At 37.9% G+C, this 16363-nt stretch overlaps 1 protein-coding gene across 2 annotated transcripts in view; it reads left to right on the forward strand.

Annotated features, from left to right (window-relative positions):
• fut8b (fucosyltransferase 8b (alpha (1,6) fucosyltransferase)) overlaps nucleotides 1–16363 on the forward strand; it is a 154497-nt gene that overhangs the window by 98515 nt on the left and 39619 nt on the right. For both annotated transcript variants that reach the window (XM_038267620.1, XM_038267619.1), the window contains one exon: nucleotides 6128–6242. In XM_038267620.1, the coding sequence (XP_038123548.1) occupies nucleotides 6128–6242 (115 nt within the window). The remainder of the gene's footprint in view (nucleotides 1–6127; nucleotides 6243–16363) is intronic.

A 16363-nucleotide genomic window follows, 5' to 3' on the forward strand; every position in this document is an offset into this window, starting at 1 on the left:
TTTATAAATATGAAAGAATGAAGTCTTGGGATGTTCAGCGTGAAGAATTCACCGTTCCCAGTCATCTGGGTTGATTTTAAGACCTCTACCTATCAGAAGCTTCCAAAGCCATGTCAGCATTTTTAAAGGCCACTCTAATCTTTTACACTACTTTTTTTTTTTTTTCATGAGGAAAGTAAAAATATAGCTGAAAGTATATCCCTTTTATTATCAGCTTGTAGCAATTAGAAACAAAACATCATTTTAGATGTTTAGCCTTATTTGATGAAAATCTAAAGTAAATGTGTCTTTTCAGCTCTCACTAAAAAAAACGTGGTTTAAAACTTTTTCTCATAAATTGGCGAAACTCAGAAAATCGTTTCCGGAAAATTACAACAATCCACTGTACTGCAGTTTCTGTGGTTCTGATCTCTATTTGGTCCGGTTGACTTTTATAAAATGTGACGGATAAGGACTCCAGGCTAAACTAGAATCATTTTGAGAAATGTCCTCCTTTTGGATGGTAGTTATTGGTAAATTTTTGTATTATTTTAAACAAGCAAGTACTACTACGACTTCTACTAAATACTAATACGAAATGCTACTTAACTTAAGATGTTAATATCAGTCTTCTTTGAGTGTTTAGTATTTATAGAGGTCTATAAACTAGAGATTGATATGATTAGCTGATATTTTTAGCAATCAGGGCAGTTCTTGACAAAGTAATTTTTTCCACGCTGTTGTGAAATACTTCACAGTAGCACAAAACAGGATATTTTCTGACAATTTTCATCCCTTATATCCATCTAAATGTATTGAATATCTCTTTTATCTCTTTATGTGAAAAGTCTGCTTTAAGTCTGCTTCAAAAAAAAAAAAAGCAATGCAATCTTTTGGAAAAGCTTTTCTCAGTTATGAAACACTAAAGCAAGGTATTTCCCCCATGCAGTATGTTCACCCAGAAAACCATTTACGGAAGCAGCTTGCACTATCAGACCATTGCCCCAGGCTCACACCGACTCCGGTCTTACCGTTGCGGTGCGGTGGGTGCGGCGCCGCAGTGATTCCAAGTCATTAAAAAGACATAAACCTCTCTCACCGGCTGCTGAGCTGTCCGGCTGCGGTTACCGAGACACTCCGGCGCTGCAGAAAATTCCGCAAGAAAGCTATCCTTGCGGCATGCCGGAGCCCTCCGCAACAAGCTCTCGCAAATATCCTTGTTTGGGCCGTGTTATCGTGTGAAGTTACGTGAACTCAAGTGAACTTCTGTTAAATCTCTGGACCTGTTGCCGGAGCCGCAGAGCCGCACCGCACCGTAGTCAAAAGGGCGGTGTGAGAGGGGGTGTGCGGGAGTTGCGGTCTCCGTCGGCTCGGTAACTGCACCGGAGCCAGTGTGAGCAAGGGGTTGTTCTTGCAGTTGATGCAGACACAGGCTGTACTGTAGCTCCTGTGAGAAGAAAAAGTTAGAAGTCATCGTAACTCCATGCTGTACGACCTATTTCAATGTTCAATAACCTCTAAAAGATCATTGTTTCTGTGTTATTTGCATTACATAATGGGACTCTGAAACATGTACTGGAAATTAAACTTTTTAACCCATCAAAGAAGCTGCTAAGAAGTAAACATTCTTTTCCCCAAAAGGTTATCAGTTTTATATTAGCTGTCTATTTAAAAACAGTACATCAACTAATTACATGTTAATTGCTAGTAGTTAATGATAAGACCCAATTGAAACTAATGTTTTCTTGTAGAGAGACGGTCCTCTGCTGGTAAAGGCCTTTTTTTATATATAAATATAACCTCCCAAGGCATCACCAGAGTACAGGGTTCAGGCACCGTGTGATTAAACACCAGCAAATGAGGGTTTAGAGCTGTGATCAGCTATCACCTTCATTCGTATAAACAAGCTCTGTTGGCAAAAAGTGAGATTTAAAAAAAACAAAAAAAAAATCCCTCCAACAAAGCAGCTTCACATGGCTGCTTATCATAATGAAAAGAAAGCTCATGGCTGTTTTGATATCGATACATACACCAGTTACTGAGTCAGGTATTGCCATCTGTTTATCTGTAATTTCACAGTTTATATTTGCAATTTTTAATCTACACCAACCCAAACACTACTCTCTAAATAAATAGATAAACAGATGCTCAAATAAGCACCAGGCTTAGTTAACAAACCTGCATGTGGTTGCAGCCATGGAGCACTTTTCTGCAGAGGCTCTTATGTAACCTACTATATTTATCTGTAATGTTTATATACAGAACAAATTTGCATTTAACTTTTCTTTTTCTCTTTAAGCTCGCTGCTACCAAAACTTTCCCCCAAGCAATACCCCCCCCCCCACACACACACACTACATACCATCTGGTTTCTTTTTTTTTTTTTTTTTTTTCATTTGATTTTATTTTCAATTCCATATGAGATGTATTCTCTTTCTCTCCAGTAATCTCTAAGCCCACACAGTTTGCTGTAGCCCGAAAGTTAAACCAGTTGAGTGCTTAAATGGGCATTAATCATGTTGACTTCTGAAATGTATACGCCAGTAGCACATTCTGGTTGTCCACAAGGTTTTTATGAAAAATGACCCCATCCTGCAGGCGCATTATTTGTTGCTTTTATGTTTAATGCCTTGTTTGGTAAATAAAGCCCTTTCTGTGTATAACAACACCAATAATATTGCATATGGACATAATACATAAACATACAGAAGCAGTGAAGACTAGCACAGAGGTTTCCAAACTTCTCAGCTTCTCAGCCACAAACGTGGCTCAATTCCTGACCCTCACTACTGGTTGATTCTACAAATATTCCTTCTAAATAAGTCAACCACAGGTCTGATGAGATTACAAACAAAATCAACACTTAAAGTAGTTGCTTTGCTGTTATACCTTTAAGCACTTTTAACAGAAATTCTTATTGTTTAGTTTAATGGCTGTAGTGGATTTCAAAACCCCATAGTTAAAGGTATAGTGGAGGATTTTCTTGAATTTTTGAAAAGATCCACCCTCTCAACTTTAGAAAGAAAATACATATGCACAACCCTGTACCACTCCAGAGACAGAACCCCTATTAAACGGATGGGAGAGCATGCACAAACAAAGCTTACTTCCAAAAATGATTTGCAATGTTTCTACTATGTCAGACTTACCACCGGTAAGTGAAAATGCGGACTAACATATAGGACGACCTTACGTAAATATATCACCAGAATGATTGACAATTTGGAGGACCATTTATTTTGATGATCCACGTGGAAAAAGAACATCCTCCACTATATCTTTATTCAAGGACCCCCAAGTGCACTCAGTGCCCAACATTTTGGTATTAGTAGGCATTCAGTTGTGGAACTCCCGACTGAGTTGTAAAACAATAAACAAAGGTCTAATATCTAGTGAAAAAGCACCAAAAATATTTGATTCCAAGAAGAATAACTCTTGAATGGCGTTCACTACAGCAGGGGCTGAAGCTAGAGAGGAATTTAGGCTACGTTCACACTGCAGGCCTTGATGCTCAATTCCGATTATTTTGTGAAATCCGATTTTTTTTTTTTTTTTTTGCGTTGCCGTTCATATCTCCAAATATATGTGACTTGTATGTGATCTCCTGTGTGAACTGCAGTCATACAACGCAAGTGTCCCGCATGCTAAGTAGAGGACGCAATGACGTCACAGGCCAGCGTGCTCTTTTTTTACGGAAGTAAATATGGATGTTAGTGTCGGCGTGCATGCCAGCGGTCTTTTCCAACCATAAAAATACAATCTTTTCAATATGTTGAAACATAAACACTGCTCTCCGCATCATCATCTGCCATAGTTGTTGTTTTTCTTGCCTCTTCTGCGCAGCAAGACGCATAATAATTTGTCGGCTCTTAATGACGTTCAGGTGGGATGGATGCGACCTGCCCGTTCACACACAGGTCGCATTTGAAAAAATCTGATTCGTATCGGATTCAGGACCACATAGCCAAGTGGCCTGGGTTGGATTGGAAAAAATCGGAACTGTGTACTTCAGACAGCCATGAAAAGATCAGATCCAGGTCGCATGTGGGCAAAAAAATCGGATTTGGGTCTTTTCAGGCTGCAGTGTAAACGTAGCCTTAGATGTTACCGCAAAGTTAATGGATGTCCTTACTAGCTGATGGTTGATGAGTGATAAATTAGAATGAGATTAAATAATATCTTTTAATCTAATTAATAGATTGATTAAAATAATCAGAGGTGGGGGTTATTCTCTGTTATAGCTGCTAAAATCCAGAAAGCTTATTCAGATCAAATTAAATGTAGGGTTCAACAAGGCTCTTTACAGGGAGCAGCATTGTTATTTTTTTTTTATTTGCATTCATTCCAATAAAAATGTTGTAGCCTATGACTTATTTTTTTTATTTAATTAAAATAGATCTTACTTTGATGCTTTTTCCTCGCTTGCGATTGGTAGGAAGTTTATTTTCCTTTGGTGTTGAGCTAAGAGGCTCTGTGGAGGATCCTTTAGTACTTGGAGTGGCTGTTAGTCAGGTTGTTCTTCGACCACGCCGAGCTGTCGCTTCACAGTAAGGCATCACAAGATGGTCAGACTGTAGAGCTGCATCAGTTGTTGTTATCTGGCCTTTTGATACTTTTAGCAGATGTTTATGCTGCTCATTGCAACTAGTGCAGAAATTCTATTTAGTGAAAAAAAATTAATAAATTTGAAACACCATCCTGATGAGCATTTGGTGTATATTACTTTTAGGGATGCACGATATAATCGGCCCCCTATCGGTATCGGCCTGTATCGGCCTTAAAACTGAATATCGGACATCGGCCACCCCACCGATATTTGACCCGATATTTGATCAGCTTCTAAGTTCTAAAGTCTAAAAAAAAGAAAAAAAAAATAATACTTCTTCTTCTTCCTCAAAAACTTATTTTTTACAGACTTAAAAACTTCTAAAGTTGAGGGAAAAAATATTGATACATTAAAATATCACAATATCTTCATATGCTGATATATTGCCATTTAAAAACACCATATCAATCTCTTTTACTAATGAAGTATTGCTATATGTCATCGTTATGCTACGAAATCCCCCGAAAATTCACTATTCTCTATTTTTATATGTTGATATATTGACGCGGCATCGATCTATTTTACTAACAAAATATCACAAGAATTTGCAAAATATCACCAGAGTTTGTAACAGAACGATGAAATTTCACGAGATTTTGAAAGTAAAATAGATCGATACCGCGTTTTTAAAAATCAATTTGATATCAGCATATGAAAATATATTTGGGTATATTATTTTTCAAAGTGTCAGAAATGGATAACAAAACTGCTATTTTCAATGACTACTTTTTTTTGTCCAGCTTTAACATCGGTATCGATATTGGTTATCGGCAACATGAGTTTTAAAATATCGGCATATCGGATATCGGCCAAAATCCCAATATCGTGCATCCCTAATTACTTTATTTTATCATGATTAAAAGGTTTTCGTTGTTTTGTTTTTTTTATAGACATGTAACATGATTAAATAACCTTTAAGCTTAAATCCTTAGAGCAAAAACAAACAAAATCATCAGACAAGACCTTAGATTACAACAACTAATGTCATAGAATTTGTGCATATCACTACAAATGAACACAATTAATGATAATTTTAACTAGTTTAAACCAGTGGTAGTTTATATATATATACATGATTAACCGTTGGCTGAATTTCTCTCTATTTCAATCTTAGTTATCATGGATGGTACATAAGAAAATAAGAATTAACTGTACTTCATAGAAATAATCTTACTATCATATATCATCAGTGTTTTCTTTGTATAATCACACTGCAAAAAATATAAATCTCAATAAGTTATTTTTTCTTAAAATAAGTGTGTTTTTTCTTGATTTGAGGAGGTAAGTAAGACACTTTGCCAATGGAACAAGACAATTTCCTTTTAAAATAAGAAAAAACAATTTTATCGTCTTATTTCAAGTAAATATTATCTAACTATCTTATTTTAAGAGTGAAAATACTCATTCCATTGGCAAATCATCTTATTTACCTGCTCAAATTAAGGCTAAATATACTTAATTTAAGCCATTTTTTACTTATTTCTGGATTGTTTTTGCAGTGCAGGTATGTCAACTTTTGAAACCATGTCCTTTTTTTTGCAGATCCATCATGACAGACCTATACTACCTCAGCCAGGCAGATGGAGTTGGAGAATGGAGAGTGAAGGAGGCTAAAGATCTGTCAGATCTGGTCCAGAACAGAATCACCTATTTACAGGTATCTGCAGACACACCTGCTGTACAGGCCAGCTGGCCCGTATTTTACCCGTGAAGATACACTTAGACAAAGTCACATTGTTAGCATTCATCCAAAGGCCTGCCTCACACGGATAGGCGCACATTTGAGATTTTTCATGCTTCCTTGTCTCATTTGCACCATCTTTATCTTCCTGCGTCAGTTTCCACAAGTAACAGGTTAAAAAAAGAAAAAAAAGGAAGCAGCCGAGTCTCAGCAGAGGGATCTGAGAAGTGGAATTGTCATTTGTCAGCATTTTTAAGCCTAACACACACGCACACACACACTCACGCCAAAACACATAGAAGCAGAATGACACATCTGTAGACATGCTTACACAGAGATGCCTAAGCAGTTTAACGACAAACACACATGTCCAGTCAGCCACGGATATTGATGATATTCAGGGCTCAGCCCCCGGCCCCCTGCAGCTCCTCTCCTCTTCCCTGGCTCTGCAGCCGCAGGGTTTTCGAATGGGGCGGTGCTTTGCGGCAGCGGGTCCTGCAGCATTAATGAGCCAGTGTGTTTGATGAAGAGGACCCAGTCAGTCTGGCTGGGCGGAGACGGCACCACTAACAGCTGCTGTCACCACTGCTGAGGGATCACACTGCTCTACCAGCTGCCATCACTAATTCATCACACACACCCGCATACACACACGGTCGTCCACAGATGGATTCACCCACACCTACATGGGCAACTGTTATCGAAGTTGGGCAACAGGATTGATGCTCTTGCTTAAATGCAAAGTGATAGCCTGTACATAGACGTGTGTATCTGGGTCTCTCATGCAAATCCATACATCTATATGTCCACATAGAGACAGACAGGCTCCTCCTTCTTGTACTGCTGTCGCTGCCACCTGCATCAGCTTCCCCCTCGTTCCTGCCTTAACTAACTCCATCTGTCCACTCACATCATCCGGTAACCATGGCTCCTTCAGATGGAGCTCAGTTTCTTTTTTTTTTACACTGTTATTTGTTACCGTCTTGTTTATTTTCCATATCTTTAGCTTTTGTGGTTGTTTTCCCGGTAACAATTCATCACCAATAAAATGTGCTGGGTAACAGTGAGTCAAATCGCAGCTTTGTAATGTTTTGTTTGTTTTTTTTCATCAGAGACGGAGCTCTAATGGCATCATACCATAGTCATTGCTTAGATCACTGAATATTGAACAACAGTGAAATCATAAAAAGGAGAAAAGGGTTACAGTTGTTCCAGTTCAGACAAGGAAAATGTGAATTTTTATTTAAAACTTTTTGACATAAGAAAGTAGGGAGAATGCAAATCCGAAAATTGAAAAATCTTAGTATTTCAGAACTTTATTCTCTGTTCCATTATCTCTTAGCCATCGTTTCTCTTTGTGTTCTTCCTTCTTTGCGTCCTTTATTCCTTCCTTTCTAATTATATTCATACTTTCTTCCTCTCACATATGCTTTTCCTATCATCCTTGAAAGTTCCTTGTGTCCTTCCTTCTTTCTTTTGTTATAGTTTCTACCTTATGCGTTTCTTACTTCATCTGCTTTGTCTCTTTGATGTTCTTCTCTTGCCTCCTTCATTATGACTAACCATCTTTTCTTATCTCCTTCCTTCCTTGCTTTGTCCTCATTTTCTTCTTGTTTGCACTGTATTGGTTCACCTTTGTTTCCTTCCTTCATTAACTGTTTTTCCATGCGTCCTACCTTTCTTCTTCATGTTCTCACCTTTCTGGCATCCTCCTTCCTTACCATGTTTTCTGTTCTGTCTTTCCACCCTCATCTCTTACCTTCAGTCTGTTCTTTCTGCCTGAGCTCGTCCTGTAATTGCAAGGTATCATAATTTCATCCTTAGGTTTATCATTTTTATTTGAAGATGAGAGGAAATTTTATTGCAAAATATGTAGGAACTGAAACAAGTTGCAGATATTTGCTGTTTTTAACCCAAGATGTAGTGAGAAAATTTTAATGACAGAGTTTTTCTCTACATAAAAAACAGGAGATACTGGCTATTACCCTAAGGAAGAGATAATGTCAAAGTATTACGAAACAGTACAACTTGTGTTTGTCAAACTAAGGGCATTTAGGTAAAATTACTTTAATCTACGGTGGCTAATACCTATTTAAAACCCTGGCTGATCGAGCAATGTTGAAAAAAAAATCTATGTTTCATTTCTGGACATTGTGAACCAATTTTCATATTAATTCATTATCATTAATTCATTTATAAATCACTTCATACAGAACGTTGTTGACCAAAGTCTAAACTGATCAAACTAATCAAACAAATGTATGCTTAGGCTAGTAGATTAGCATAAATGCAATCATTCCACAACTACCTGAAAAAAAGTTAATATTAAACAAACTTCTAAAGATAGTTAAATGATTCATATTAAAAATTAAAAGAGTAATCGCCCAATCTCAAACTGATTTTTTTTTTTGGCAGAATTTCCTTTTTTTAGAGAGGACAGTAAGTATGTCCAACTTGCAATGGCAGCCTATTCCACAGTCAGGAGACAGCAACTAAAAAAGCTCTCTGACGTCTCAACATCCTCTATAGGACAACAAACGTTAATTGATCAGCCTGAATCGAGAGAAGATGAGGGATCATACATTTTAATAAGGTTGGGCAGATACTGAGGGGCACAACCATGTAGAAGCTTTTAAAATAAAAGAATAAAATAACTTTCAAGTCAATACTCTAACAAGGGAGAAATGCTAAACCAAGAGTGATATGTTCATGTTAAAAGGCGTCTATCATTCCCCAACAGGAAGACCATTGCAATAACCTGAGTCTTAAAAAAGCATGAATTCAAATCACAAAATGAAGAATTTTGCTTTAGCGAGTTGCTTCATATAAATAATAACTTGACTTGATTATGGATTTATTCTGTGCAGCTCGGAACTCAATGCTAATTCTGACATTTTCAATTGAAAAAGCTTCCTGAATGGGAAGCGAAACATCTTCAAATTTGAAAAAACAAAGTCCAGTGGTTGTTTTTTAACGTTTTTTGTAATGACGATGAGCTGGATGACTATAAATCTTCACCAGCATCCTGCTTTCCTTGTTTTAATGGCATATAAATTTGAAAGTAATCAGCATGGAAATGAAAGGCACTTCACAGTTTCTGAAGGATTAAACCAGAAGATGTAAGTAAATGAAGGACCGAAGAAGGCAAAGTATAGTCACCTTTAGAGCCCCACATGTAAGGGGCTCTATTCAAGACTCAACAGAATCAACTTGCACACAAAAACATCTCTTAGGTATACAAGTACTGAACCATTCAAGACCAACACTATGAATTCCCACCCTCTTTCCAAGGTGAGATTTGATGATCCACTCTTGTAAAAGCGGCAGTTAGATTTAACAACATTTAAAAACAATGACCAGAATATATGGCTAAGAGAATATGTTTAAAAATCATCAACATTGCCCTTTCAGTTCCATCACAGGTTTAAAAAGTTTTGAAATGGGCTTCAACAACAATACATCAGTTACTGTAGGTCCATGCCAAGATTTTTGGTCAGCCATTAAAACATTAAGAGCAAAGTTAATGATCTTAAATTTGATGCTTGTTGCAGTTAGAGGTGATAATATCAAAAACATTTTTTTTTTTAAGTTTTCACTATTGTTTGACAACAACACCAGCAATCTTTCTGCATCTTTAAGATCATCTGTAACTTGTCCTTCTTTCTCCATTACAAATTCAACTCTCTTGCAATCTCACCTGGCATTATGTATGGCATACCATAGCCAGGGCTCAGATCTGGGTTTAAAGGGTCTTATTTTCAATGCAGCCACTGTGTCTGAAAACAGTCTTGCAGATTAAGTTGAAATGAGACAACAAAGCCCCAACATCTAAATTAATCCCCAAGGAATTGCTAGGACTGATTGGAGGAAAAGGCAGCTTCGACAGTGGAGTTTATAAAGCGAGAGCGATATACGCTGAAGCAGGAGGTTTGACTGACTGACAGATGACTGCCATGTCAAACACAACAGCAAATGGTCTGAAAATACAACCATGAGCCAAATCGAAATCACATTCAGACCAAAACAACCTAAACAAAATTAAAATAATTGATATGTGATGAAAAATATTTGGCCAATGTTTTTTCAAGACAGCAAACATGAATATTAAAATGTGCTCGTGTTTCGGCAGGAATCTAGCTAAAAATCAGCACAGTCTCCAAGGAAGTGTTGTATTTTGGAGTTTTGTATAGAACAACACACAACACTGACACAACTGATAAAAGTTTGCCTCAAGGTTAGAAGTCATAAAACATATAGATATCTATGAAGATTCTCACTCATCCAGGTCATTGTTAAGCTTAAAAAAGTTCCATTTAGGCAACTGGACGTGGAGTTTTCTAGAAGACGTTTCGTCTCTTATACAAGATGCTTCTTCAGTTCTGACTAGTGGTGGGGAGAGCTTAGAATAATATACTGTGGGTCTAACAAAGAGTTATGGGGGACAAACGGTGGCATTGATCCCCCCAGGTTAGAACTAAACAAGCCTCTTGGATGAGAGGCAAAATATCTTAGAGAGGTAACCCGTTTACAGAGATAGTTCTCCCTGTTAACAGTAGCTACACCTCCACCATAATCTGTCATCCCCAGAAAGTAGTAGGTGCAGTTCAGTGACAAAAGTTCAGAGAAAGCCCTAAACCCACCTACAGTCATCAATGTCTTAGGCATAAATCAGACTAGACTGGCCAAAGTTGAAAGGATTTACGCCATCCCCTTAGAGATTGAGGGAAGAGAGACAACCGGTTGGTTACCCCCGATCCAAACAAACCACAGGAATCAAGCAGCAGATTGGATCCTAAAAGCACTATGAAATAAAACAATATGTAGTCCTAATTCTTTAGGGAGACCTATAGGGCAATACACAATTATAAACCGGCACAGGTAGACCCGTAAATCATGTAGAAACTGGGGTCAAAACGCTTTTTTGCCCATGTAGACCTGAGTTAAATAAAAAAGGTCACAGATTAAAAGAGTGTTTGGCAATTATATACAAGAGATAGTGTTTTCAACAGTAGATCTATAGAGTTAAAAAATGCACAAAAAAAATACAACAAAAGTTTGCAGAGGTTAACAGGCCAACATCCCCTTGTGCGTCCATCTTACCTTATTATTTTACTCTTGAATTATGAATTATAATATTAGTATCTATATGTTGCTTAATCACACTGATATATAATGCAGGTAACAGCAAAATAATATTTTATGTCATACTACCAATCCAGTATATGATCCGACTAGATCATATCAAATCGAATTGATTGATTTATGAATCTATAACCAGCTCTTCTGTCTTACTCACTGGGTGGTTTTGGATACCTCTGAAACTCATGAGAGCATGTTTACTTAGAAACAGTAGTTTTCTTGCATATCCTCTGTATTTAACGAGGTCCCACTGTATACACTTAAAAAGTGTATATGTGCACAAGTGGCACTGCAGCACCAGACACAAATATGAAAATGGGGATTGTTCTCAGTGTCTCAGTACTGCAGTCATGCGGTTGTTAAAAGGTTTTGGTCCCGTCTTAGAGAAGTACAACTGAGCCATGGGTATATATTTAGATCGATCGATCTAAATATTTATAAATTATTGGAGAATAATTGATAAATTAGACCCCTCTGTCCTCATCATAAAATACATTTGGATAATTCAATTTCAACCATCTCTCACAAAGCGACATCCTACAGAATTCCTACAAAAGCATGAAAAAGTCCCAAGACACCATGTAACACTTAAATGTTAACACTGGAAAAGTTTAATGTATTTGGAATGTGACATTTTCTAATAGGCCCCAAGGCTATATCTGCATTACTCATATTTTTCTTCTGTTACTTGAAAGATATTCACACAGATAGGGACTGAAAAGATGAAGCGTACACATTATCAGTATTGTGTGCTCACAAATTAAAATCAGATATTCACAACAGCAGCTGCTTTTTTTTTTACACCCTTACCTTTTACCCTATTCCCTTTGGGAAAGCTGTATTGGAGTATAAGTGAGTATTTTATTTCCTTAATTTTCACAAACAATGAATGCAAAATAAAAAGACGGAAAAAGAACCAATCCAGTGCGATAAAGTTTGCCGTATGAACTCTAATTGACATGCTGCCTTCTGCCATGGCAACAGGCATTTACTTACACATCTGTTATGTGCACCATAACATGTAAATGCCTTATTATGATAATAAACATTTCACCTATTTGTTCATCTTTGTATCCAATCATTCATCTGTCGAAATTTGTTCATCTGCTTATCTGTGCATCCCTTCCCTTATTCATCTATCCATCCTGGCAGCCATTTACCATTATGGAAATATCTGACACGATTCCACGTTTAACTTGGTACTTTTAAATGTGTAAAAAAGGAGGAGGAAAAAAATCTGAAAATGTGTCTCTAACAAGTTGTCAATTAGCTTAAAAGGATGTCAATCATAAGTAGACTTTTTTAGTTTTATATTGTAAACAAAATGGTTAGATTTTATTTACTTGTGGCTCAGTAAAACCTTGATGAACGTTTCTTCATATAAATTTTTCCCATTTAACTTTAAAATCTGTGTGCCATTTTTTTCTCGTAACAGGAGAAAGTAAAGCCTGTTGTGAATATATCTTTAAAACAAACTTACTCTAAATCCTGAAGGTCTTTTGCCAGCAGAGTGTAGAAAATATGTGACAGTGTATCTGTGCTCGTCCTGTTGGATCTTAGTGCTGCATTTGATACAGTTGACCATAATATTCTTTTAGAAAGACTTGAATATTTTGTTGGAATTAAAGGAACAGCACTAGACTGGTTTAAATCTTATCTATCTGATCGAATTCAGTTTGTTCATGTTAATGATAGATCTTCAACACGCTCAAAGGTTACCTGTGGAGTACCACAGGGATCAGTGCTAGGACCAATTCTCTTTACTTTATACATGCTCCCAATTGGTAGAATTATTAGACAGCATGGGATTAATTTCCACTGTTATGCTGATGATACCCAGCTATATCTGTCTATAAATCCAGATGAAGCTAACCCATTACATAGATTACAGGCATGTCTTGAAGACATAAAAACCTGGATGACTCTTAACTTTCTGCTTCTGAATGCAGACAAAACAGAAGTTATAGTCTTTGGACCAGAGTCTCTGAAAAAGAAACTGATTAGCCAGTCACTTCATTTGGATGGGATTAAACTGATTTCAGATAATAAAGTAAAAAATCTTGGTGTTGTTTTTGATCAGGACCTGTCATTTAGGTCCCATATCAAGGAGGTTTCTAGAATTTCCTTCTTTCATCTGAGGAACATTGCAAAAATTAGAAATATCCTGTCCAGGGGTGATGCTGAGAAACTAGTCCATGCATTTGTTACTTCAAGGCTGGACTATTGTAATTCTTTACTATCAGGAAGTCCACAAACTGTAGTTAAAAGCCTTCAGCTGATCCAAAATGCTGCAGCCAGAGTTCTAATGAAAATTAAAAAGAGAGATCATATCTCGCCTATCCTGGCTTCTCTTCATTGGCTTCCTGTTAAATCAAGAATAGAATTTAAAATCCTCCTTCTCACATATAAAGCCTTAAATGGCCAAGCTCCATCTTATATCAGAGATCTGATTGTTCCTTATGTTCCTAACAGAGCACTTCGCTCTCAATCTGCAGGTTTACTAGTGGTTCCTAGAATTTCTAAAAGTAGAATGGGAGGCAGATCTTTTAGTTATCAGGCTCCTCTCCTGTGGAACCAACTACCAGTTTTAGTCCGTGAGGCAGACACCCTGTCTACTTTTAAGGCTAGGCTTAAAACTTTCCTTTTTGATAAAGCTTATAGTTAGAGTGGCTCAGGTTATCCTGAGCTATCTCTATAGTTATGCTGCTATAGGCTTAGACTTCTGGAGGACATAGGGACCCCCATTTCATCATTCTGCTTCATTCTCTCTCTGTTCTCCTATTCTGCAGAATCTGTTAGTTCAATCTCTAACCTTCTGCTCTCTCTGCTTTTCCTCAGAGTAGCTTTGCCTCGTCTGTTCCTGTTTGGCTGTGACGTCATCCTGGAAAGAAACATCAGCTGTGCTGCTTCTATCAACACCCTTGTTTATAGATGTTGGAGATCGGCCTGTTTTCCAGTGTGGTCCTGTTTCTCTGACCGTGACTGAGTGGATGTGCTTTCTTCGTCCTCTGGCATGGGAGCTGCCTTGGAGCTCGTCTGCCTGGCTGTGTGTTTCCTGGACGGGGCCGCCTTTTACAGCTGCTTTTTGTATCTCTGCTTCTGTCTCCTTGAACCCCAGTCGGCCTCGGCAGATGGCCGCTCACACTGAGCCTGGTTCTGCTGGAGGTTTCTTCCTGTTAAAAGGGAGTTTTTCCTCTCCACTGTCGCTACAAGCATGCTTAGTGTGGGGGATTGTATTTGAGTCAATGAGTCAATGCAATCAACTGGTTTTCCTTAGATAGAAAACTTTGTATCAATTTGATCTGGTTGAACTGTAAAGTGCCTTGAGATGACATGTGTTGTGAATTTGGCGCTATATAAATAAACTGAATTGAATTGAATTGAATTGTCTATGAGTATCTTGAGTTAAGTAAATATTGGCAGCACAGTGGATAGTTAGCTGGTTAATTAAGACTTTTTTTTACATAATTTTGTCAAATTGAGTTGGTAATATCGCTGTGATCTCTACGAACCCCTTAGCTGACCCTGGATGTTAACATGTGAGAAGAATATTATTTTAAGAGCCACTTAACCCAAAGTGTGCTTCCTGTGCACACATCTGTTGTCATTATCCTTGAACCGTGCCTCCCTGCAGTTCTCACCCTTTCCAGCTACTCCATTAGCACCCCCGGGTTTCTGCAGTGGCTTCGTCTCCCCGTGACTCGTGCCATGAAATGACCTCACGCAGATTTAGTTACATCCGTCTTTATAGAGAATGCAAGCTTTGAAAAGGTCCTTTGTAATTGGATGCCACTGTAGATTTTAGTGGGTTAGCTCACACCTGTGGGACTGCTGATGAACTCAGAGCTTGGAAATAGAAAGACGTACCTGTGTAGTCTGTTGTGTCCCCTTTTGCAGCCATTGCACTTCAAGTAATTGAAAAGCAGAAGTGTTAATCAGTTTTGGGCAGCTTCCTGTCCCTTTTTGCTAATTGCTTCCCTCTGACCTTCTTTTAATTACCATCCCTTTTTCATTTCAGCTCTCCTTGTGTTCTATATTTTTTCTCTTATGCCTCTTTTTTATTTTTTTCCCCTCCTGTTTTGCCTTCTACTTCTCCTGCTAGTGCTTGATAGGCAGCGTTAGCCAGTGGGTGTTGGGCGGCCTGATTACTCTGAACTATCCACAGCTGCAGCAGCTAATGAGGAAAACACTCCCATCAGCGAATAATTGCTGTTTAGGAAGCTGGTTGGCACGAGCGTTCCAGTCGCTCAGATCGGCTGCAGAGTGGATCACAACCCGCCCGGCAACTCGTCGGTGGCACAGCGTGCAGCAATCTGTTGCGTTCCACTTGTTTTGTCCCTAAAATAGACAGTTTATTGTTCCATCTCCCAGCTCCTCTCATTTGGTATTCTTCCCGTCAGACTGCACAATGTTGCAGCTCATTTTTGAGCTGATAAATTAAGAGCGAGAAAATTGGAAAGTGAGAAGGAGGATGAAACAAAGGATATTAAAAGATAGGAGGATGAGAGAGCAGAGGGACAGCTTGAGAATTAGCTCACAAAAAAAGTAGAGTAAACATAAAGCATGAGAGAGCAATGAGAACTGAATAGGATGAAGCAAAAGCTACAATAAAGAGATTAAAGGATAGAGCTGGCACTGTTCTATATTTTTATTATTGTTAACAAATCAGGAATTAGTCAGAGTCCATCAGAGACTTTCAGCCCATTTTGAAAACAAGCAGCAATTTTCCAAACAGCTGCTAAAAAGCACTCTATCTTTTATCAGATATCCCCCAAACAAAAGCCAAATGTGGCTTTAATAGCTGTGTATTATTCTGGAAAAAGATACCCTCTACTGAGTATCTGGGTCTGTAGACAGTTGCGAAAAGTCTAGAGATATTCTTTAGACCTATTCCAATATATAAAGAAAAGAAAATAGAGAGGGAAAGAATATTTGCATCTCATTTTTTTTTTCTTCCA

Source organism: Cyprinodon tularosa, unplaced genomic scaffold, assembly GCF_016077235.1.
Source record: "Cyprinodon tularosa strain WSP-4 unplaced genomic scaffold, ASM1607723v1 ctg68, whole genome shotgun sequence".
NCBI classification, from domain to species: domain Eukaryota; kingdom Metazoa; phylum Chordata; class Actinopteri; order Cyprinodontiformes; family Cyprinodontidae; genus Cyprinodon; species Cyprinodon tularosa.